At 39.7% G+C, this 22767-nt stretch overlaps 1 protein-coding gene across 36 annotated transcripts in view; it reads right to left on the reverse strand.

Moving 5' to 3' along the window:
• Nucleotides 1–22118, reverse strand: part of Afdn (afadin, adherens junction formation factor) — a 147556-nt gene extending 125438 nt beyond the window's left edge. For 25 of the 36 annotated variants that reach the window (XM_087193506.1, XM_087193505.1, XM_087193491.1 and 22 more), the window contains exon 1: nucleotides 21876–22114. In XM_087193506.1, coding sequence (XP_087049632.1) covers nucleotides 21876–21980 — 105 coding nt within the window. In that variant the 5' untranslated portion in view covers nucleotides 21981–22114. Of the gene's footprint in view, nucleotides 1–21875 lie in introns of all 36 variants that reach the window. The other 11 variants (XM_087193504.1, XM_087193488.1, XM_021237991.2 and 8 more) reach the window with 4 other exon arrangements.
• Nucleotides 22119–22767: the final 649 nt, after the last annotated feature.

The raw sequence follows: 22767 nt of genomic DNA on the forward strand, positions 1-22767 counted from the left end.
TTCCAAGCCAAGGGACAAGCAAGAGACCCTCAAGTAGAAGCCCAGCTAGCATGCCTAATAACAGCAAGGAAACAAGCCACTGTAGCTACAGCAGAATGAAAAAGGAAAAAAATCACATTATTTACTGGGCAAGGGACCTGACTGGGCTGCTCAGGCCAAGCTGCTCTGAAACCACTGGATAACTTGAACAAAAATACTATGTGATTTAACTTTTTTTTTTTTTACACTATGTGATTTAACTTTAAGTTTAGAAGTATTATCTCTGAGATGAGAAACAGGTATGAGAGCCAAGGGTAGACAATGGAAATAGACACTATACTATACAACTGAATACAACAGGATATATAATATATACAATACAAGCTAACAGTTTACTTGACAAGCCCAAGTGAGAGGTGAAAACACTTTGGACTAGGATCAGTAGTAATGAGGCAGGAGATTAGGGCATAGCAAGCTGGACAACAGGGTGTGACTCCCAATCACAGAGAGCTGTTAAATCACTGCCCAAAACCAATTCTGATGGCCTGAATCTGATGTTACAAAAAAAAGAAAGATAAAAGACAGTGGCTGTTGGATTGGGCCTCAGGGCCACTGTCACCTTACCCTTCCAGTGACCCGTTCTGCAATATAAGGCATATTTCCTCTCTTCTTTTCACTTCTTTTCTTTTTCACTTCTCCTTTTTTTCTTTTATTTTTAATAAATGAAACTTTTGCATTCACCGGGTGTCTCCAACTCTTTGAATAGGAAAAGAGCCTAGAACCACTGGATACCCCAGGATCAACAAAGTACACATTTACAAGTGATCAAATTATTTAAAAAATAATGTGAGGGTAGAGCTGGCAGAATCTACCAACAGATTAAATACAAGATATGAAAAAAAGAAGGCAATCAAGAATAAACACCAGGCTGTCCGCATGAGCAAGTGATGTATCAAGTCTTCCTTTACTAAGACAAACTGGTCTGGAGAAAGAGTGAGTTGGTGAGATCAGGTTCACTGTGCAAGGCCTGGAATGCACCCAGATAGAGACGTCCAGAGAGTGACTGGCTTATGGGGCTGAAGTCTGGGGTAAAGATCAAGCTCAGAAATATAAATTTGGAATGTATTTGCACTCAGAACCGTAAGAATAAAAGATTTCGTCTAGGGAGAGGAAAGGAGGTATAGGGATAAAGCCCCAAGGTATTTCTACATTTACCACAGGACAAAAAAACCATGGAGGATGATGACCTGATCAAGTATCTGGTAACAGAGGGCTGAGAACTGACAGGTGCCAGGCAGCATGAAGCACTGGTGACCCTGCCCAGAGTGGTTCTGGGGAAGTCAAAAGGTGACCACCTCTGGTGATAAGTGCAAATAAAAAAATTCTAACAAGTAACTTCCATCTTTAAAATTAAACAATTTAAACTGATAGAAAAGCAGAGACATATTTCACTATTTTCTTCTTTTATAGGTGGAGAGGTCTAAGTATATATGTAGTTGGCTGTCCCATCGGGTCTCTGTAAATATATATACTGTATGACATTCACACAATGATGAAGCTACCATAACAAGGCACTTCTTAGAACCTAACACTGCCAGTAGGTAGCATATGATTGTATTTACAATTATCAATAAGGTTAATTTCTACAAAGCTTATGGCTTATTTGTCAGCTTTTAAAAGTTCATGCTATGGTTTTAGGGAAGATTTTAAGTTCATTTGTTTAAAAATACATAAACACATATACACGTACATATAGATACTCCTATAGTTCAAGAAACTTATTAATGCAGAAATTAATTAAAGTAAAATTAACTTAGTATTTTGGTAGTCATACTGAAAACCAGGAACTTATTGAAATAAAATTAATTTATCATTTTTGTAGTCAGATTAAAAATCAGGAACTTAAGAGCAAAATATTCAAACCAGCCAGAAACATACCTATCTATATCCAAGACTCTTCCGAGACCTACAGTCCAGTGATGAGTTTAATAAATCTGAGCCTGACTTAAGAAAAACATGACTAGCCAAGTCCTGATAAACATGATACTGACTAAATCTAAAGGAAATGAAAAGATATGAGCCTGTGATGATGAACCTTTTAGAGCTTTCCATGATTACAAACAGCTTGCTGTGGCACACAAGACATAGGTTCGTCACCACTGGATAAGCTATCAGCTGTAACACCAGCTATTTAGGATTTTTAAAAGTAAGCATTTCCAAAGTCTTTTCAGCTCTATCTCAAAGTACCCTAAAAAAGGTAACAAATGAATCAATAAATACAAAAATCATGAGTGGTAAGCATACCAAAAAATTAGAGGATCAAAATGACTAGAAAAAAGTATCTGTAAACACAGATATCAGTGTTTTATAAAAAAGCAGTTTCACAAATTGATAAGAATGAAACAAATATCAGAAAAACAAGAAAACACAGAAAAACAAGCACTTCATATAGAAAGACAACACAGGTAGCAAGGAACATGCATGAAATGATGCTCAACATTAACAATAAGCAAGGAACTGTGAATTTTTAGAATCAGTAATATATTACTTTTTATCTCCCAGACTGAAAAGCTTAAATCATAATTCCTGTTGTTGGATAAAAGGGTCATACTCTCAGCTATGGAAGCATAAAGTCTTTACATAACTACAAAATTTTAACAAGTATAGCCCTTTGACTCAAATTCCACTTCTAGGAATCTATTATATAGAAATACACAACTACAAGAAAGTGTGTATGCAAAGATATTCACAGCAGCATTACTGAAAACTGTATCCTGGAGATGTTCAAAATATCTGTGAATATTTAAGGAAATGGTTTGGTATATGAAACATTACATAGGTATTAAAAAACGAGGTAGAAATATATAGTTTTATCATACTTTTTTTTTTTTGATAACAGGGATTGAACTCGGGACCTTGGGCTTGCGAGGCAGGTGGTGGAACCACTGAGCTAAATCCCCGGCCCTTTATCATACATATTGAGTCAGGTAAAGCATGCTGCAGAAAAGTATATATCCTATGATCTCATTTGAAAATAAAATTAAAGTACAGAAGTGTTCATTTGTGAGTGTACAGAATAAAACCGGGAAAGACAGATTCTAGAAATTCTTAACAGTGGGTACTTTTGAATAGCTAGAATTGGGAGGGAGAAAAAAGAAAGACTTTCAAGTTTACTCCATAGATCCCACTCAAAAATCATGATCCAATTTTAACCCACATAAGTTTTAGTAAATATAGGCTCTCCACATCACTTATTATTTAAAAAATGCCTGAAGCTTCCTTTGCAGAAAAATAGGTCAATTACTACTGCCTGAAAAGTTTACATTATTCTTCAATAGTCACTGTCACAAGTTTTCTCCTTAACGCTGGTTAAATAGTAAATGTTACTAGAACCAGGTGCAAGGCAATAGCTTACTCCCAGGACAAATCTTTTATTTTCTATGATGCACTACTAAGTCATTATCTGGAATGAACCTATGCATTTAATACATTTTTACTGTAAGATGAGTTACCAATTCCTAAAGAAATCTACACAAGCCCCAAAAGCCAAACTTCTAAAGCTTCAAATAAAGGATTCTGCTGGGCATGGTGGCACATGCCTGTCTGTAATCCCAGCACTAGGGAGGCTGAGGCAGAAGGATTGTCGTGAGTTCAAGGCCAGCCTGGGCTACATAGGGAATTCAAGGCCAGGCTGAACTACATAGCAAGACTTTGTCTCACACACACACAAAATAAGGGGATTCAAATTTGCCTTACATAGTTTATTGTCAACATTCATTACTTTCTTAATGGACAGGCTCTTCAGTTATCTATTGTGTACATTGTCCTCTCTCTGGATGTCTCAGAAAAGTACACCTGAGGAACATACAGCCTGGTCCCTGTCCTTAAGAGAGTTCAGTGCAATCCTCACAAGTGCATGACTATGTATTTGGATGCTAATACCCATTTTTCAATCTTGGGAATAAAATGGCTCTCTTTTACTCTGTACCTAATGCAGCAAGTAAAACTGTTACGACCTTGAGTTTATGTAAATTTTCCCCATGGCAACTCTTCCTAAAATATAGGGAAAAGTCAGGAACTGTTAAAAGGACAATTTTATTTAGCAGCTTGGAGTCCTGGGGCTGGGGTAGTGCTAGGAAAATCAATGTTACCTTTGAGTACAGAATGTACTGAAAGCAAAGAGACTGATCAAGTGTATGATGAAGAGGCCATGTATTTTCATACAGGCTAATCTGAGCTAGAGTGCGTGAGCTCTTAAAATAAATTTCAATCCTAAGCCAGCTGTCCATGTCCATGTGCACCTACAGGGTGCCCATGATTTTTCCTCTCCTATGCACCACCCACCTTAAATTCCTCTCCAAGACTGACGACCAAAATCAAACTCGATTTTGATTAATTTTGTTCTTCTGATCATTATTTGTAGATAGTGGCAGAGGACATTAGTTCATGTGAGGAAACTTCAGTGGCAGAGGACATTAGTTCATGTGAGGAAACTTCACCGGATGCAGCTGAACATAATCAAAGCAGCACCCTGAGGAACAGTCTCTATTGACTGCCATCCTAAAACTGAAAATCAAAATTGGATTTTGGCACTGGCAAACCAGCACCTAAATTACATGATCCCAGAAAACATTTAGTCCAGATTCTGTGGTGAAAGCAGTAAAGCATGAACATAGTGTCATGAATACAAGTATCTGAAACCCAGACGGGACATCCTGGTGAAGGTGGAGAAGCAGAAAGATGGCATAGCAGAAAACAGGAACAGGAGTCAGGTTCACCATCAACTCCTCCCCAGAGCATCCTAGGATCCAAGAAAGTCAGCAAAGTTTTAAATACCTAAGTAGGTATATATTAGAAGTCAACAAATGTTAAGTACACTATGCCAGCCACAGTCAATATCAATTTGCCTCCTTAATCTCAGGATAATGGCTCCACAGTTAACAGGCCTTTTTTATTGATAGAATGAGCAAAAGTTACGAATCCAAGATTATAACACACCACCAGAGAGGAGAAAAAGAGTTCTTGAAGGAGAAAAGAATCTTTATTAAAAGACTTGCACAACCACAAAGAAAAAGAGGGCAGTGATAAAGTCCCCTGTGCATCCACAATGGGCAACTGGCTTTGACAATTAGGACATCAAGGATCTCAGAAAAAGCCGCTTTAGGAGGTAGGATTAGAAACAAGAAAGATAGGGGTCAAATGAGTCCAGAGCATATGAAAAAGCGATACTTCTTTTAAACAGCCAGAGTAGAAATGTTTGTTAAATGAATGATGAGACAAAATATTGTGGGAGATATAAGATTTAGTAAAGGTATTTTTTTAAACTAAAAACAAAACAAACTTGAATGCCTCTTAACAAAACAGAAAAGTTCAAAGATAAAGGAACAGAGATAGAAAGGAAAGAGGGGATGGGAAAGTAAGTAGAGGAGAAATGAAAGATGTCAGAAAAGTTCCAGAGAAAAAGGAACTAAAAAAAGAAAGGCATTAGTCAGAATGTTCTTTAAGTAATAAAATATGTAAGATCATAAATATGTTTTCTGCAGTACAGAAAAAGAAAACTGGCAACTCAGTTTGAAACATTACAATGGATGTGTGGTACATACTACAGATGGTCAAGGAGCAAAGATCTTCAGGATGCTACAAAGGGGACATTGAAGAAACTTTAAAGCAAGATTAGAAAAGAGAACTTAAACCAAACTCAAAACAATTTAAAGCTAGAGCACAGAGCAGAAAGTTCAGCAGGAGACCCTCTGGCCTGGACAGCATCAGAGGTTTCTTTTTTTTTTTTGGTACCCAGGATGAAACTCAGGACCTTGAGCTTACAAGGCAGGTGCAGTGCCACTGAGCTAAATCCCTGGCCCCATAGTTTTTGTGGCCACTCCCTTTCAGGAAATCTGATGAGCTCTTTTCCAGACCACCTGAGATTTAGTGTTCTCAGATTTTTTTGTCCTGGGGCTCCTGTTTTCCTCCATACCACTCTTTCCCAGCAGTTTTACCTATACCTTGGCTCCCTCCTCCCTACCCCTCCCACTAAATCCTGCTCCCATTTCTTGTAACTGCCTGTGTACAAAGTTCCTGTGTACCCACAAGCACCTCAAATTTGATAAACTGCTAAAAGAACTTGTAATTTGCCCGTCAAAATCTAATCTACCACTATTTTTTAATACTGGTTAGTGTTACCACCATCCATCTAGGTAGTCAAGCAAAAAACTGGGATTTCCCTGGACTGCTTTCCTTTCTCAAGCAATCTCATCACTCTCCAAATAAGAATTTAACTCCTTACCTTTCATTTTCTCCTTCCATGTGGATGCTGCCTTAGTTGAGGCCCTCCTCTCAGAGATAGCTGCATCATGGCTCAAGTCAGGTCTCCTGCTTCCACTCTGCAAACTGCTCCCAGGAGGTCTTGCTGGGCTATTCTTTTCATGTGGAAGGATCTGACCTTAGCTTACACAGCCTATAAGAACTGGCCCTAGTTTTCATCTCTAGAGTCATAGGTGGCACCTGGCTCCCTGGCCCCAGACTGTAACTGTCATGTACACAGACACATACAGTATTTCCTGTTACTAAGCTATACTGTAAAAACAAATGACTCAAGACCACAGCAGCTTACAACAACAAAGTTGTATTTGTTTTTCATGACAACATACCACTCTGTGGTTGCTGGGGCCCACAGCTTGGGTTAGATATATGAGAAATGTAACTTCCAACCTGCTAGATGTCAGATGGGCCAAGTTCGTGTCCCCGGAAATCAAAGAGTTAATTCCAAAGAACAAAGGGAGTTAAGAATAGGAAAGCTAGGGGCTAGGGATTTAGCTCAGTGGTTCCGCTGCCTGCTTCGAAAGCACAAGGTCCAGAGTTCGATCCCCGGTACAAAAAAAAAAAAAGAGGAAAGCTTTATTGAGAGATAGCTCCTAAAAGACATCAGTGGCCCCAAAAGTGGGTTGCCACAGAGGCCCTTTGTCAGAGGCAATTTATACAGCAAAGTCACAATGTGAGTAAAACATGGGTCAATCTATAATCAACCTATCAGATTACAAGTATACTTGCTCAGCTAATATTGATCCAATGAGAAAGTAGTTCACGTAGCAAGGGCACATGGAAAGGACAAAGACATTTTTGGGAAGAGTTAAGTCCAGATGTTCTGGTCACCCACCTGGGCATCTGATACCTAGGTGGACGTCCTAGACCAGGTGATACTAATTACAGTATAATTCCAAGTTACTGTTTATCCTTTAGAGAGCCATGCAGGCCTAGCCACTGAATCTTTATCTTGAGTCCTGATCTTCATATGACCCTCCAGTCACAATTCTGATGTCTTTATTTTTTACTGACTTCCTTGAGAACTCTCTCTCCTTGAGAGAGTCTTCTTTTTGTAAGAAGACAAAAAGCAATGGAACCATGGAACGGAACTCAAACTTTCTTCACAGAAACAGGATCTGTCATTGGCCAAAGGAAGTCATGTGGTTAACTCTAATGTCCATAGGGCAAACGCTATAATTCTCTCTCACAGGGAGGAGAGTAGGTATGAGCAATAAAATCTATAGGTCACAAAAGGTGCCACATATTCACAAGCATGTGCATGAAATTCAACCAAAAGGAATATTTTTATTCATGTAGTTCTCTACCCTTCCCCTTTGCCAAGCTATTTTCTACAAATTCTTTAGGATTCAGAATAACTATCATTTCCTAAATTCCACTCAGCTGAATTTAGCTGACTTGCCAGATCTAGGAAAAGTATGCTGCCTCTCTTCTACCAGGTGTTCCCTCTCTGCAGCACGGTGTTGGCTGTACCTGTCTTCTACCACACTGGAATCTGCTCAGGTGTTTTTCTTGCTCACCTGTGCTCATCTGACACAGTGTGCACATAGCAGGTACAAAATGAACACATATTTGTGCAGGAATACCCACATACAGAGAGACTATCCTTTCTCATCTAGACTTCAGTTCCTCATCCTTCCAACCAAATAGAGCACTTCCCATATTATTGCCATTTTTAATCACTAAAATGCAAGCTATTAAAGAAAAAGACCATGTGCCAATTAAGTGTCACATGCTCGGCACTTAGTACAGTGATCCACACTTAACTGGTGACCAATAAGTAAGTGAACATGGAACTAGAAAGAGGGAAGGGTCTGAGTCTGAGCAGGGACGCCAGGATAGTGTCCTGCCAGCTAACACTCCTTTTCTTAAGTGTGTGGAGGGTCCATTTCTCACTTCCTTCCTTGAGATCCAGGTCATTTCAGGTCTTCATCTCAGTAGATCCAGTCTGACTTGTAACAGGCTCGCACTAGCACTAGTCTGAATGAATAAATACCACAGACTATTTACACACTCATACTTTCATCAGGGCTGAGCCATTACAAAACAAACAAAAAAATCAAATAAGCAACAGAAACAATTTCCCATACTGTAAGCAGCACTGCAAAATAGAACTTCTAAAGTGAGATTTTTTTTTTTTTCTGGTAGAGATAAGCATTTTCTCCAAACTTCCTCCTGCTGAGTACATAATCAACACCTCTTCCTCTCCTCTGCCCAGAAGAAGGGACAGAAAATGCAGATTTTAGCCCCAGGGTTCAAAAGCCTAGTTTCAAGAAGAAATGGGTCAATGAAGATGGCTGGAACTGATAAACCAAACATGGAGATCTATATTATCTCTCTGTGCTCCCTCTCCCCTCTGTTCATTACTATGAAAGACCCTCATCCTCCTGTAACTGAGATGAACTGAAGAAAATGTGACCCTCCATCTCCTCAGAACTATCTCTGAATAAATCCCCTTTTTTACCAAAATATACATTTTAGGTATACAATACATTTACATTTATCATTGGGTGCTTGTACCTGTACATGATGTACCTTGGTTCTTATTTTTTCCCCATTCCCTGTGCTCCCTTCACCCTCTCCACCCTTCCCTATTTACAAAGACTTTGTTTCCATTTTTTCCTTTTCTCATAATTTTTCCTAAGAATTTGTAAATTTTAAGATGCATGCTATAGCTATGCTGAGGTCAGCCCAGGATGGGAACCATCCCCTTTCTCCTTGGTATCCACACTGTATATGCTACCCACCTGCTATGTAGATTAGCAGCCCTCTCAATTATAAACTGTAATGGTAATTGCAGTGCTTATGTTCAAGTAACCCTTACTGTGGAAAACCACTTGGAGGGCTGAGGTGGGAAAACTGAGGCCTAACTGACCTTCCTAAGGGGAGGATGGGGGAAGGGAAGGCAGGCTATGCCTCCTGTGGCAGCCTACAGGCAAGCTAAACTGGCAGCTGCAAATCCCGGAGAAAGGGTCAACAAACAGCTGAGATCTAATTGAGACAAAATACATGTCTGAGAATACTCTAAATTATGAGAAACAGATGAACCTTCCTTGAACCCAACTTCACAGGATTGCTTGATCCCTTTTTAAATTCAATGAAAGCAAGGTGAGCCACACATTCGGGGCTTTTTGTCCACTAGAGGCAAGGGCCCCCACCTTCCAAATTATCTTTGTATCTTTTGTTTTTAATCCCTGTTCGAACCCTCCAGTTAGGGGTTCCTAGCAGGTTGGTCTCCTGCACCTTACTTTAATGAACAATATCCTCAAAACCCAACCTTTAGTACAACATATGGCACAATTGCTTATTTTAACTTATAGACCTCTGCGCCTAACTTATGAATTAAATTTTACCATAGATATGTATACACATATAGATTAGGGTTCAACACTATCCTAGGTTTCAAGCACATACAGCCAACTGACTCAGCCAACGTGAGTCAGGAATATAATTTAGTGGTGCAATACCTACCTAGCAAGCAAGAGGCCCTGAGTTTGATTCCCAATATCAAAAAAGAAAAAAGAGAAAAAAAAAAAGCCCCTAAAAAAAAAATCAAAGCATATACTGTCAGGAAAAGGTCTGACTCCTCCTTTCTTTGCCAACCAAAATTTTCTCGCACTCTTCATTCATATTTAAATTTCTGGCTGCTCCCCAGAACACAAGGTGGCACCACACCCCACACCATGCCTCTAGTTAGAAAATAAAATTTGGCATGCACCACTTGGGCTACAAAACACAGAACTGTCTATCTCAAAGATAAGATTACAATAGGGTTTTTTAAAAATCAATACATTTGTGCATACAAGTATGCGATGCATGCATATATATGCATGTAAGTATTATCAACCAAACAGATGGGGGTTTTTGGTACTGGGATCAAACTCAGGACCTTGCGCTTGTGAGGCAATCGGCAGAACCACTGAGCTAAATCCCTGGCCCTAAACAGATGTTTTATTGGGTAATGTCTGTAGTGCTTCCTGAAAACTTAAGTTCTAAATTATTCTATTTATAAATTATATTTCTATAAAACTTGCAAACACTGCTTTCATTGCAGCAACCTTAAATTTTTGGATTTCATACATATGGTAGTTAACAGCAGGTTCTAGTCATACTGTGAGTTCAAATCATTGCTGCATGGCTTACTAGTTGCATACCTTCAACAAGCAAGTTATCTAATCTCCCCGGGCCCAAGACTCTTCATCCAAAAATGAGAATAGTAAAATGCACCCAGCGCACAAGATCGCAAGAAGAATGGAAAGATAATACATGCAAAGCATTTATACTAATGTTACCTATGCACCATGCAGTCACTAAATGTGAAGTACTGTTAATTATTACCAGAGTAACCTAGGTAGGTTTTAAAAACTGAATTTCTGACAGGCATGTGACTAGTTAAGAAATATGATTCAATACTGGCTAAAAATGCAAACAATGAATGGAATACAACATATATAAACATATATACTTCTTTTTCAAATAAGAAAATTATGCAAGAAAAGCCTGGAAGACGATAAAGAATTTCTTCAGACGGCAGAACACTGGGTAATCTATTATCTTTACTACTGTCAGTATTCTATAATTGTTTAAAAATAGGCACTTTAATAATAGATAAAAACAATTTTTAAAAACATATAATCTTACTACAGTGAAGGAATCACAGTAACTCCATATCCAACCACATTTACAGAATATAGTTTAAAATCAGGTACAAAGCAACATAAAATTTTTAATGTTCTTCCTAATTTATTAATCTTAATTTCACTATCCTTGATATTCCCAAAACTAAAAACTTCATGAAGATAATAATAAAATATTTTTTTTAAAAAACTGAAATCAGCAAGTTTGGCATAAAAACCATATTTGACTTTACCATAAACTTAACAGTCACTTTTGCCAAAGCTAAATTAAAACCACATTTTAAAACAGTCAAGGTCCTAAACATCAAATGCAGTGAAATCACTGTCCATGGTACTCCTGGCAGGCTCCTCCTCTTAAATAAGCAGAAGCTTAAATGATCTACAAAGGAATCTACTACAAATTCACATACTCAGCAATTAAGACTCAATTGTATTTTATTACTCTGATAAATTGCAACAATATGCTTACTAATAAGCATGTTTCACTAAAGGGTTAAAAAGTGTATCATCAAAATAGTTTAATAATGCTATCTATGATAATAAAATGGTCACCAATATTTTAAAAATGAATTTACACCCAGCTACGAATTAACAACACAGTATTCTTGTTACAGGTTGCCACTAAAAAGAAGTTAATCTTAAATGCAAGTAATCTTAAACATAAATGCACATATTATTTTGAAGTATTAAAAGTCCAAATGCGTTTAGAATGTAAATACTGTATGTATGTATGTCTGTCTCTCAAGATATAAGTAAAGGAAAATGGAACTAAAAACAACAAGAAAAAAAGACATTTTTATATAGACAATGTCTGGAATAACTCTGAATCTGTTCTTGAGAGGGAGACCAAAGGGACAGGCAAGTACTAGGTGACACCGTGCACATTAAACAAAATTAACTTTCCGTCTTACCTAGAACACATTAACCATCCTTGTTCTCTGAAAAAGAGCTATGAGCAGAACTAGACAACTCACAAGTACAAGTGGCTTAGGTCATGTCCTAAATGAGTGAGAGTAATACAACTTGATCATCATTTTAGCTACCAGTATTTTTGGACAACAAAAAATGTAAATGTTTGCATTTTATCACTAACAACTAAAAATTAAAATGAAGTACTTAAGAATACGAAAACTATATAATGCATATATTGAAATCATCTCTTCCATAGTAAACCCTACACTCACATTTCAAAGCTCACATAAATTGTTTGTTTACACTATAGCACTACTTGAAAACACCAGGAATAAAGATTTAACATCTACCTTATAATACTTATATATATTTTTTAAATCCAGCCACAATTTAAAAGCCCATCACTAAATATTCTAGGGCAGTAGTTCACAAATTGTAGTTCTCAAGTCCCTGAGGTTCCCTGAGACTCTTTCAGGTTATTTGCCAGGAAAATTATTTTCAAAATAATATTTAATGCTAGCCTTCCTCATCATGTTGGCATTTGCACAGATGGTCAAAAGTAATGATGAATAAAACTGAACACTTCAGTACAAATCAAGGCATCAAAATGTACTAGGTACAAAATGGTAAAATGTATCTTGCGCTGGTATGCACTACTCAAACTTTTAAGAAAAATAAAAGCTACCTTCACTTAAGAATGTCTTCACTGAAACAGAAAAAGTGACTGATTTTATTGAACTCTGACTCTGGTGGATTTGTTCACCACTCTACATGCCAAAATGGCAAGTCACATTCTGCTGTGGATGTTTAAGGACACAACTTTCTAAGTTACGTTTTTCATAGAACACCATTTTTTTTTTTGGAAACAATGACTGACAAACTATGGTTATTCAGGCTTAGACATCCACCAGACATTTTCTTAAAAATGAATAAAGTAAGTTTGTCCTTTTAAGTGCTATGACAGTACTGCCAGTTTTAAAATTTGGACTTCAAAATTAAAATAAGTTTCCTGAAAATTTGTATCCACCACTGCTGAGCTTGAGGGCTTCTCTATCCTCAAGATATTCCTGATGAGATCTGTGGTGATAGTAGTAAATGTTAGTATTCTGGTATTGTTTAAGAAAAAGTATCAACATTTGGTAGATCTGGTGTAACTCAGTGAATCAGTATTTTCCAAATGATCAATGCATGATGGAACAAGACCATGCACAGGTAAAATGTCAAAGAACAAAGACAAATGGATTTTAGTGTAGCAGAATGAGAGGTCTTAAAAAGAATCTTCTAAAGAATTAGTAGCAGATGGGCCAGGATTTAGCTCAGCAGCACTACGCCTGCCTTGCAAGCACAAGGTCCTGGGTTCGATCCCCAGTAAAAAAAAAAAAAAAAAAAAGAAAAAAGAAAAAAAATCAGTAGCAGAATTAATTTAAAAATAAAAGTATTTACGTTCAAACTAGAACCCTTAGTATGACTGATTCTCTTTATGTTTCCAATGACTCTTAAAAATAACTCCAAGTTACTGCTAACAAAATAACTTAAAAAGTGTAATATGGCATAAAGAACGAACTCATTATATAGTACAAAAAACATGTTCTTTACATGTGTATCGTAAAAGCACTGTTCTAGGACTCTGAAACACTGGAAATTTTTTCTGATACTATTGTCATTAGCCACCTAAAAATAACACAGCTGAAAAATGGCCTCACAATCTATGCTTTTATATACTAAGCATGTTTTTAAGTGGTTATGAAATCTAAACAACGGTTTTTAAATATGTGATGGTGCCCAATACTGATCATATTGTTACTCCTATTCATTTTCTCTAGTAAATATATGAAACTAGATTTAAATCCAAAGGAGCAGAAACTGCCAATCTCAAGTCTCAGTACAAAGCTTGTAAGAGTAGTACAGAATCATGGTTCAAGGCATACTTTTTGTTGATTCTCCTGTAAAAATCAAAAAATGTAACAATAAACAGGTCACCATGGTTATATGTTTATGCCATGCTTATGCCAGGATGAGCAAAAAGAGTAACAAGGAAGCACATTCGCAGGGGAAGAACAGGTCTGCGTGTCTCACTTCCTTCAAAAGAGCATTTATAAAACCACACAACAGAGAACCTGTGATTCTGAGCCACCTGGACCACTCAATCAGTAAACATCCCAACGAATAAGAATGAGTAGGCATTTCATGGGTCATAATTTTGAGGCTCAAACTCTCATCTATTGTGCAAAGCAGAGAAACTTTCAGTGAAGTCTCAGAAGGCAAAGCATAGCTTCCTAACTTGGAAACAACCCTTCTCACTGTGATTACTACAGATGGTGGCAGAGCTGGATTCAGCAGGTCTACATCCTTAGTTTGATTTCACTCTTCAAAAACACAGCGAAAATAAGCTAGTTCAACTGGGCACTAGTAAAACTTCAGGAAGTTCAAAAGTACAGGAACTGAAAAAGCAGTTCCAGCAAGTCCTTCCTAGAGTTAATGGGGCAATCCTAGTTTATGCCTGTTGTCCTGGTATAATTATTAATAGTGCCTACTTGCAGTCATAGCATACCAGTGGTCCCCTAACTATAATGTAGTAATATCTGTAAGTAGTTGTGTGTTGTGTGTATTCAACTTAAAAACAGAACAATATAAGCAAGTGCAACAAAAATTCCTACTTCCGTAAACTGTACAATTTTCTCTATTATTACATTTCTTGCAAGCAATAGAAAAGAAATCGTGGCTGTTTCAGGCCACTGTAAATTCAATTTCAGCTCTTCTAAATAATTTTATTATTGACACATACTTGTAAACCTGCATGTATGAAACTTCATATTCCTCAACTTTTGGAATCAACCTATTTTGGGAAAATGCTTTCCTGCCTTATTTTACATGAACCAAATCTCTGTACTCATTTTCATTTTATAAAGCACATTCATGCTCTAAATTATATTATAATGTAGTTTTGGGGGGGTTTTTTGGTACCAGGGATTGAACTCAGGTCTTTGCGCTTGCGCACAGCAGGTGGTGAAACTATAATGTAGTTTTGATCAATCACACAAGCCAAAATAATTTTTATGTTTATGTTACTGCTAGAATAAAACCTAAGCCAGACAACTTGAAATAGCAAACACATATCCATCCCCTTTAGCACCTCTCAGACTTTTTTTAACCAGGTATAAACTCCAAAATGCTTGGGACCAAAAATATTTTGGATTTCACATTTTTTTAAGTTTTGTAACATCTTACAAATAATGAGAGAGCTTGGGAATAAGACCAATGCCTAAACATGAAATTCATGTTTCATACACACCTCAGCCACATAGCCTGCAGATAGTTTTATACAATATTTTTACTCTGCCTATGTTTTGATGGCAATCTGAAATTCAAATGTGGAATTCCACTTGTGAAATGCTGCCATTCAAAATGTTTTGAATTTTAGACTTTCCATTTTCAGATCAAGGTGCTTAATTCATACTTGATATATTAAGAAAAATCTTCTGCTCATGAAAAGAAATAGCCCAACTTAAGACAACAAACACACACCTACCATCAATTCATATATGTGGAGCCACAGGCTGCAAGCCCACGCATGGTTTCTTAGGCCCAGCCAACAAGTCAGGGTTAGCTGACACTGATCTCTCCAGAACTGATGCAAGGACCTGTGGGATGTGCCACACTGCTGAGTACCTAACTTACAAGGGTAAATGCAGGTCAAACAAATATCCCTGTTGTAAGGATCTTCAAGCTGACTATATATAGCCAAGAAACTAACAGAAATACCAAACTTCTGAACAAAAAAATCAAGACTCTACCTAATGTGGAAATAATTTTCTTTTCTCTCTTTTTTTTTGGGGGGGGGGTATTCTTTTTTTTGAAATAAGGTCTCAAATTTGCAGTGATACTCCTGTCTCAGTCTCCCAAGTGCTGGGATTACAGGTGTGTGCCACCACGCCCAGTGGAAAAAATTTTCATTTAATGAATCAGTTTAATTTTATAAGTCAGTATAGTTTTTTTTTGGTACCGGGGATCGAACTCGGGTCCTTGTGCTTGCGCAGCAGGCGGCGAAACCACTGAGCTAAATCCCCAGCCCAAGTCAGTACAGTTTTTAAGGGTTACTTATATAGCCACCTTATTTATAATAAAAACAAATTTATATCGAAATAAATGCTATTTTCTAGCATTTTTAAAAATTACAACAGTTCAAATCTGGCAAAACTGTTTCTATACAAATTAACTTATACCAAGAGAATAACCAATGACTACTAATGCTTTACAGACTACAACTGATCCATTAAATCCTTAATGACACCATAAACCTTTTCTTAAAGCTTCCTAACAATTTGATACCACATTCAGATTTTGCATCTTTTCAATATGAAAGATGACCTTTACTGATATTCTACCACTGTTAAGGACAATCAAAATATAATCACAAAATTCTATGAACATCTACATAGTTACAATATTTACATTCCATTAGGTCAACAAATTGCATAAAATCATTTTTTTAATTGGCAGAAGAATGCCAAATTGAAACTGGTCTAGGTATAATTTCAACTAAAAACATTTAAATGCAAGACAAGACCCATAAACATACCCACATACATAAAACTTAGCAGTTACTACAGGAAAATAAAAGTTCATAAAAAGTCATAACCACAACTAAAGTTCAACCTATGCAAAGAACGAACGAAAGAAAGCGAGAAAGCAAGCAAGCAAGAACAAACCTATGATGCTAAAAACACATCAATGGCAACCACTGATCTCTTTATGCATTAGTCCCCAGAGAGAGATTCTCAGCAGTACAGATGCCTAAAAATACTTTTTTTTTTCAAAACAGTCTTAAGTATAGGTGAGTTACATGATAAAGTATAGTTAAAACCTATCTGGCTGGGCATGGTGGCACAATCCGGTAACTGCGCCACTTAGGGAGACAAGCAGGGGATTGTGGTGAGTTCCACGTCAACTGGGGATTACATAGCTAAATTCAAGGTCAGCCTGAGCCCTATATATGAAACTGTCAAAAACAACAACAAAAGTCTGTAATATATAGATTTAGCTATAGTAAGTTAGGTAATCATTGCCCTTTTCATCTGAAGACTTCCTAGTCTACTTTTGCTGACCAATCAGAAGCCATTGTTTATATACATCAATGGATAAGATGAATCACATTCTTCTCAAGATTAATTGAGGTACATTTCCCTCACTCCCTTGAGGAGTGTTATAGCGGGTGTGGTGAGTTTCTCCCTTGGTTAGCAATAACCACGGCCTTCCTAAAATGTGTTCATATGCATGCACACGCATACGCACACACATACTGAGCCTGACAGAGGCACCTCATGGGCGCGAATGCTTTTCCTACAGCTGAGTCCCATCGGGCACCCTCAGTCCCGCAGGTGCTGACACCTGTGCCCGCTCTCATTCTCGCCCTCGGCAGCTGCCCAGTGCCGAAAGGACAAGTGCTTTCAGAGGTGCTCATGCCATCTTGGCTGAGCTATTCCTCGCTGGAAACACGTGACTCTGCAGCAGCAGCTCCCTCCTCCTGTCCCCCGGTAGCCCCTTGTTGAGAACATGGGCCACTAGCTGGCCGCGGACAGCATGAGTAACTTGATTGTTTTGTTATAATTTAGACATTTTTTTTGACCTGTGATTCCTTCCCCTCAAATCCAGTATTGGGATCGTTTTACTAATACACGTGTAAAACGTGAGTAATCAAGTCTGTGTGCTCCCAGCCTTCACATGTCTTTTTGAACTCTGTCTTATACTTAGCAGCACACAGTGCTCTGGTGTCCTTTTAGCCAAGTACCCATCACGACACCCTTCCCATCTGGTTTTTGCTTTGCCTCTGTAACGTCTGCTTCACAGGGAATGGAAGACTCCAGGGGTCTCCATGTACATAACTCAGTACACAGATGTATTATTGCTATTAAAACAGATAGGGTGCTACCAGTTGGCCCTGGGCATTCGGAGGTGGTGGCTGATTCTTGCCCCTGTCATAGCAAACCTGTGGAAGTCTGCAGAGAGGGCCTTCTCTCACCTGGGAAGTGTACAGCCTGTATCCTGCAGGATATTGTTTCAAATGTGTATATATTTCATGTTTGATACTTGCCACTTACTGATCAACAGAACATCCTGCTTGATTTTAACAAAATAAATACTGTGTCTTCAAGGGAAAAAAAAAAGATTAATTGAGGTATTAAAATGAAACATCACCTATTATAACACATTTGTGGTTATTAACACAAATTGTATTATTTGCAACAGGGCAAAAAGAAATAACTCAAGTATATAATAAGCAAATAACTTTTAAAAAAATCTCATGAAACCAAACAGTAATACCTAGTATGGTTTTGGATATAGATACAACCTTTACTCAAAATGAAAACATAAAATCTTATTAGCCTAAAAATATTCACTAAATTTTTAAAAGGCATGTATCCTAGGTTTTGTCAGATAAAGATGTACACCAAAGAACTGACAATGCAATATTCTTTTCACAAAATATTTGTGACAATAATCTTTCAAGAAAAAAACTAAATTTTTGCCTTTGAGTAATGAGGAAGACAAACCAATGGCTATCTTGAGAAGTAGTAGTAAGTTAAAAGCCAACCTGGAGATCTGTGGGTGACCACAAAGTCTTCTCCTGTGGTGGTTCTAGGTAGGAAAGATTAGCAGAAAGTACTCCACCATGAGCAATTAGGAATCCCTGAAAAAAATACAGCCTTCAAATTAAAAATAAGAAAAGGCAGAGGCTGGAGATTTAGCTCAGTGGCCCCGCGCCTGCCTTGTAAATGCAAGGTCCTGAGTTCAACTGCCAGTACCAGAAAAAAAAATTTTTTTTGATTTACTAAAAATAAAAGGAGAGGCTTAAAGCTTAAAAGCTAAGATACTTTTTAAGAGTATAGTTTCCATATTAATAGAGATATCCAACTTAACATCAGTCTCCCAGTGATAAAATGTCAATATTAAGTTCAGATTATCAATTCTTACTTCACATGAATATGAACCCAGACATGGTGCATGCCCGTAATCCCAGTACTTGCAAGGCTGAGGATGGCCATGCATTCAAGGCCAGGCTGGGCTACACAGTGAGTTCAAGACTAGCCTGAACTATATAGTAAGAGACTGTCTCAAAACAACAAAACAACAAAAATGTGAATAAGAAGGGAAAGGCAAAGTTAATCAGGATGATTTTAAAATGCATTCTAATTTTCTTAAAAAGTAAATGCTATCCAAAGAACCAAGTTTATTATCTTCCTGAATGTAGAAGCCACAAAATTATCAATGATTACCAAAGCTAACTGAAATCACCAATGACTGATGATTAATGAAGTTAACCGCTGTACCGAAAAAAGAAAAACCTCACTACATTCTTACACATGGAAAGATTCCCAAGTAAATAAATATAAGACTTAAATGTGATTTCTACAATTTCTGCAGTGAATTTGTTTAGCACTTATTGTGTATCTAATAAATAATATATTGCTTATGTTTTTATAGAAAACTATTTATAAAGGCCAAGTGGAATAAAGTCATTAGACAATAAAAAAAAATTTCAGGGCCGGGGATTTAGCTCAGTGGTTTCACTGCCTGCTGCACAAGAGCAAGAACCCGAGTTCGATCCCTGGTACCAAAAAAAAAAAAAAAAAAAAAATTCATATACAAGCTTAGACAAAGCAGATTGAAATCACTAACCTTGAAATACTGGTCTAGAAAATTACTAAGTTTACTTACATCTTAATAAAATACACAATGTGCTAAATGTAAATCTTAACTTCTAAGACCAGAATAAATTTAATAGTATATACAGCTTCTCTAGAAAAGCAAAATACAAAGTGTGAGCTAGCCACTACACAATGATAAAGCTAAGAAAAAATAACAAATATTTTTTTTTAAAATGATTATGAAAGGCTTCCAAATACAATTCTGAAGAATCATTTCTCAAAACAGAAATGTTCAAATATAAATGGAGAGGAAAAACTAGGATGAAATATATAATCTTTTTTTAAGAACTTGTTTTTTTCTTTGTGTACATAGAAACTTTTTACCTGCAGAATAACTGAAAAAGAGCTTTCTAAATGGCAGTCCAATTTTACTTGACTACTCAGATCTCTAATAGAAAACATGTTTCAACTGAATGCTTAAAACAGAATTAAATCAATTAACACTAATGTTTCTGATATGGAATTTTAAAAAATGGGCAACCCAATTTAAAACACCAAAGAATAAGGTGAACTCTCTATTACTAAACTAAAAAAGATTGGTTTTCTCAACCAGACTTGAAAATTTTTTGAAAAATAGATTCATTCAAATAAAAAAACTCAAAATGATTATGTACCAAGTTATTTTACATACAAATTGTCTTATCCTGCAATGAAATGAAAAATGAACACACTATTCTAACAGACAATGTAATCCTGAAACTAAATTATTGCATGTCATCTTTCAAAAGATGTGCTAGTAAGTCATGAAGGCTTACTACACAGTAATTTGCTTACTAGAACCAAACTCATAAAATCATTACAGAACCTAAGTAGTGAAACAGGAGTAAACATCAGTATTCAAATTAGCAACCTGAACTTAATTTATATTACCATTCAACTAAGGATTCACACCAATGGTTCCAACCAAGTAAAACATGGTCAAAGGAAAGATCAAGACACAAGGAATGCAAGCTTTCCCACACAAGGTAAAATCAATGTCAAGAAAGTAAAAGTTGAATTTACTCAACAATATAAACTGCAAGTTAATGATAAGGAAAGGATTTAAATTTCTTAAGAATGTTGTAATCTGCCAAATATGTTTTGTTGCCTAAGAGCTGGTATTTTAGCAAATATTGTTAACTTTGAATGGCCTATTACAACAAATCAAAAACAAATGCTACGAAAATAATCTCCTGAACAGGCTTCAATCCTGGGTTCAGTGTTGGGTCGGGGAAGGGTCTCCCCGCCGCGCCCCTCCTGCGTTCCCACCCTCTCCCCCATCTAGAGGGCTGGGCTCAGGGCTGTTTGGCAAAGTACTGCAGAAGTCTTTCAGCCGCTTTGTTACAATCCCTCCTGTCCCCGCGGCTCTGCCCGCTGGCCACAGCGCCCTACCCGGCCGCGCTGGCCCAGGCCCAAGCCGGCCCGCGGAGTCGGGACAACTTTCCAAGCAGACAGAGCGCGGGGCGTGGGCAATCTCGCGCGCTGGACCACTGAAGCGGGCGAGTGACCGCGACCACGTTCCGACCCTCGAAGACGCCATCAGAGAGGCTGAGGACGGGACTGAACACACGGGCCGCCGGGCCCTCGGGACACCTCGGCGAAAGGCCCGCAGCCGCCTTCCTGCTCGCTGACCCGGCTCGGTGGCGGGAAGGCGAAAGGAGGGCTTGGGGGCCACGGATGGGGTAGCGAGGACGGGGTGGGGGTATGTGGAGTCCCGGGTGGTAGGTGGGGTCCTTGAGGAACAAGTAGGCCAGTCAGGTGGGGTCCTAGCGACATAAGTGGACAGCCAGTTGGGGTTCCAGTGGCACAGGTGGACGCGCCGGCAGGGTCCCGGGGGCACAGGTGGGTGGCCGAGGGCACAGGTGGGCGGCCAGTTGGGATCCTGAGGGCACAGGTGAGCGGCTAGATGGCTTCCCGGGGTCACAAGGGGGCGGCTAGGTGGAGTCCCGGAGACACAGGGAGGTGACCGGAGGCACAGGTGACGCAGGCCCCCGGCGCAGCCTGATGTCCCCCGGGACCCCTCCCCGGCCGGCGGGTCCGCAGAAGGGGAGGACTCGCTAGGGAGGCGGGGGGATGGGACGCGGAGGTAAAGGGGCGCGGTACACAAGCGACAAGGGCGGGGCGTGCTCTGGGCCCCGACCCAAGGTGGGCACGGGTGGCCCGGGGTGGGGAGGGACCCGAGCCCGGGAGGCAGGCGAGCGCGTCCCCGAGGGGAGGCCTGGGGTTTCGGCAGCTGTAGCCTGGGTCTCCCCACCCCCTCGCGCCCCTCCCTTCTCTATCGGTTCCCCTCCCCCTCCCTAGAGCCCCCTCCCCTCCTCCACCTCTCGGGGGCGGCGGCACTCACCTCGGTCGGCTGGCTGATCTCGAACAGGTCCAGCCGGTTGGCGTTCCAATGGTGGATGATGTCGGCCAGCTTCCGCCGCTCCTCGTCGCGGCCGCCCGCCGACATGGTCACGACTGAGCTCTTCTGCGGCGGGCCAGAGCCCTCAGGCCGCCTCGCCGCCGCCGCCGCGCGTCGTCCGCCCGGGCTTAGCCGCGTCCGGCCCGCGCCGCTCAGCCCGCGCCTCAGCCACGGCCGGTGCGCCGAGGAGCGCCGCTGCCCCGCCCGCTGCCGTGCGCGCCCCGCCGCCGCGCGCCCGCCGTGCGTGCGCCCCGCCGCCGCACCTCCGCCGTGCGCGCGCCCGCCGCCGCCGCACCTCCTCGCCGCTCCGCTAGGTGCTGCTGCGGTGCGGGGCAGACGAGTCCTGACAGGTCCTGATGTGCCGCCCAAGGTCCTGACCCACCCTGAAGTACTGTCTCGGGTTCAGAGGTGTTCTGTTGGGGCGCTGGGTTCCGAGAGGCACTGGGTCCTGACCAGCAATCCTGGACCCAGACAGATGCTGGGTCCCGAAGGCGACACCAGGTTCTGATGGGTGGGTGTGGGTTGTTCGGAGTGGAGAGAAGGTGAATGGCAAAGTCCACGCTGCGCCTGGAGCGCATGCCCCGCTAAGGTCACTGCCCTGGGCAGCGCCGGCCAACGGAGACCCAGTGTATCTGGGCATCGGTTCCCAAGGGACTTGCTTTCTGCTGAGGTCAAATCAAGCAGACCTTCTCAAGCTATTTAAGAGAAAAACAAATTATTAAGCTTACGTGTGTGTGTCTCAGTGATATTTGTAACGTCCTCCCCGTGTTTTCAGAGGCAACCCTGTCTCCTGTTGCCCGGTATTATTTGAATCCCACACTGTTGTCTCACGATT

Source organism: Heterocephalus glaber, unplaced genomic scaffold, assembly GCF_053883595.1.
Source record: "Heterocephalus glaber isolate CG9 unplaced genomic scaffold, H.glaber_assembly_v1.0 deba00001593, whole genome shotgun sequence".
In the NCBI taxonomy this organism is placed as follows: Eukaryota; Metazoa; Chordata; class Mammalia; order Rodentia; family Bathyergidae; genus Heterocephalus; species Heterocephalus glaber.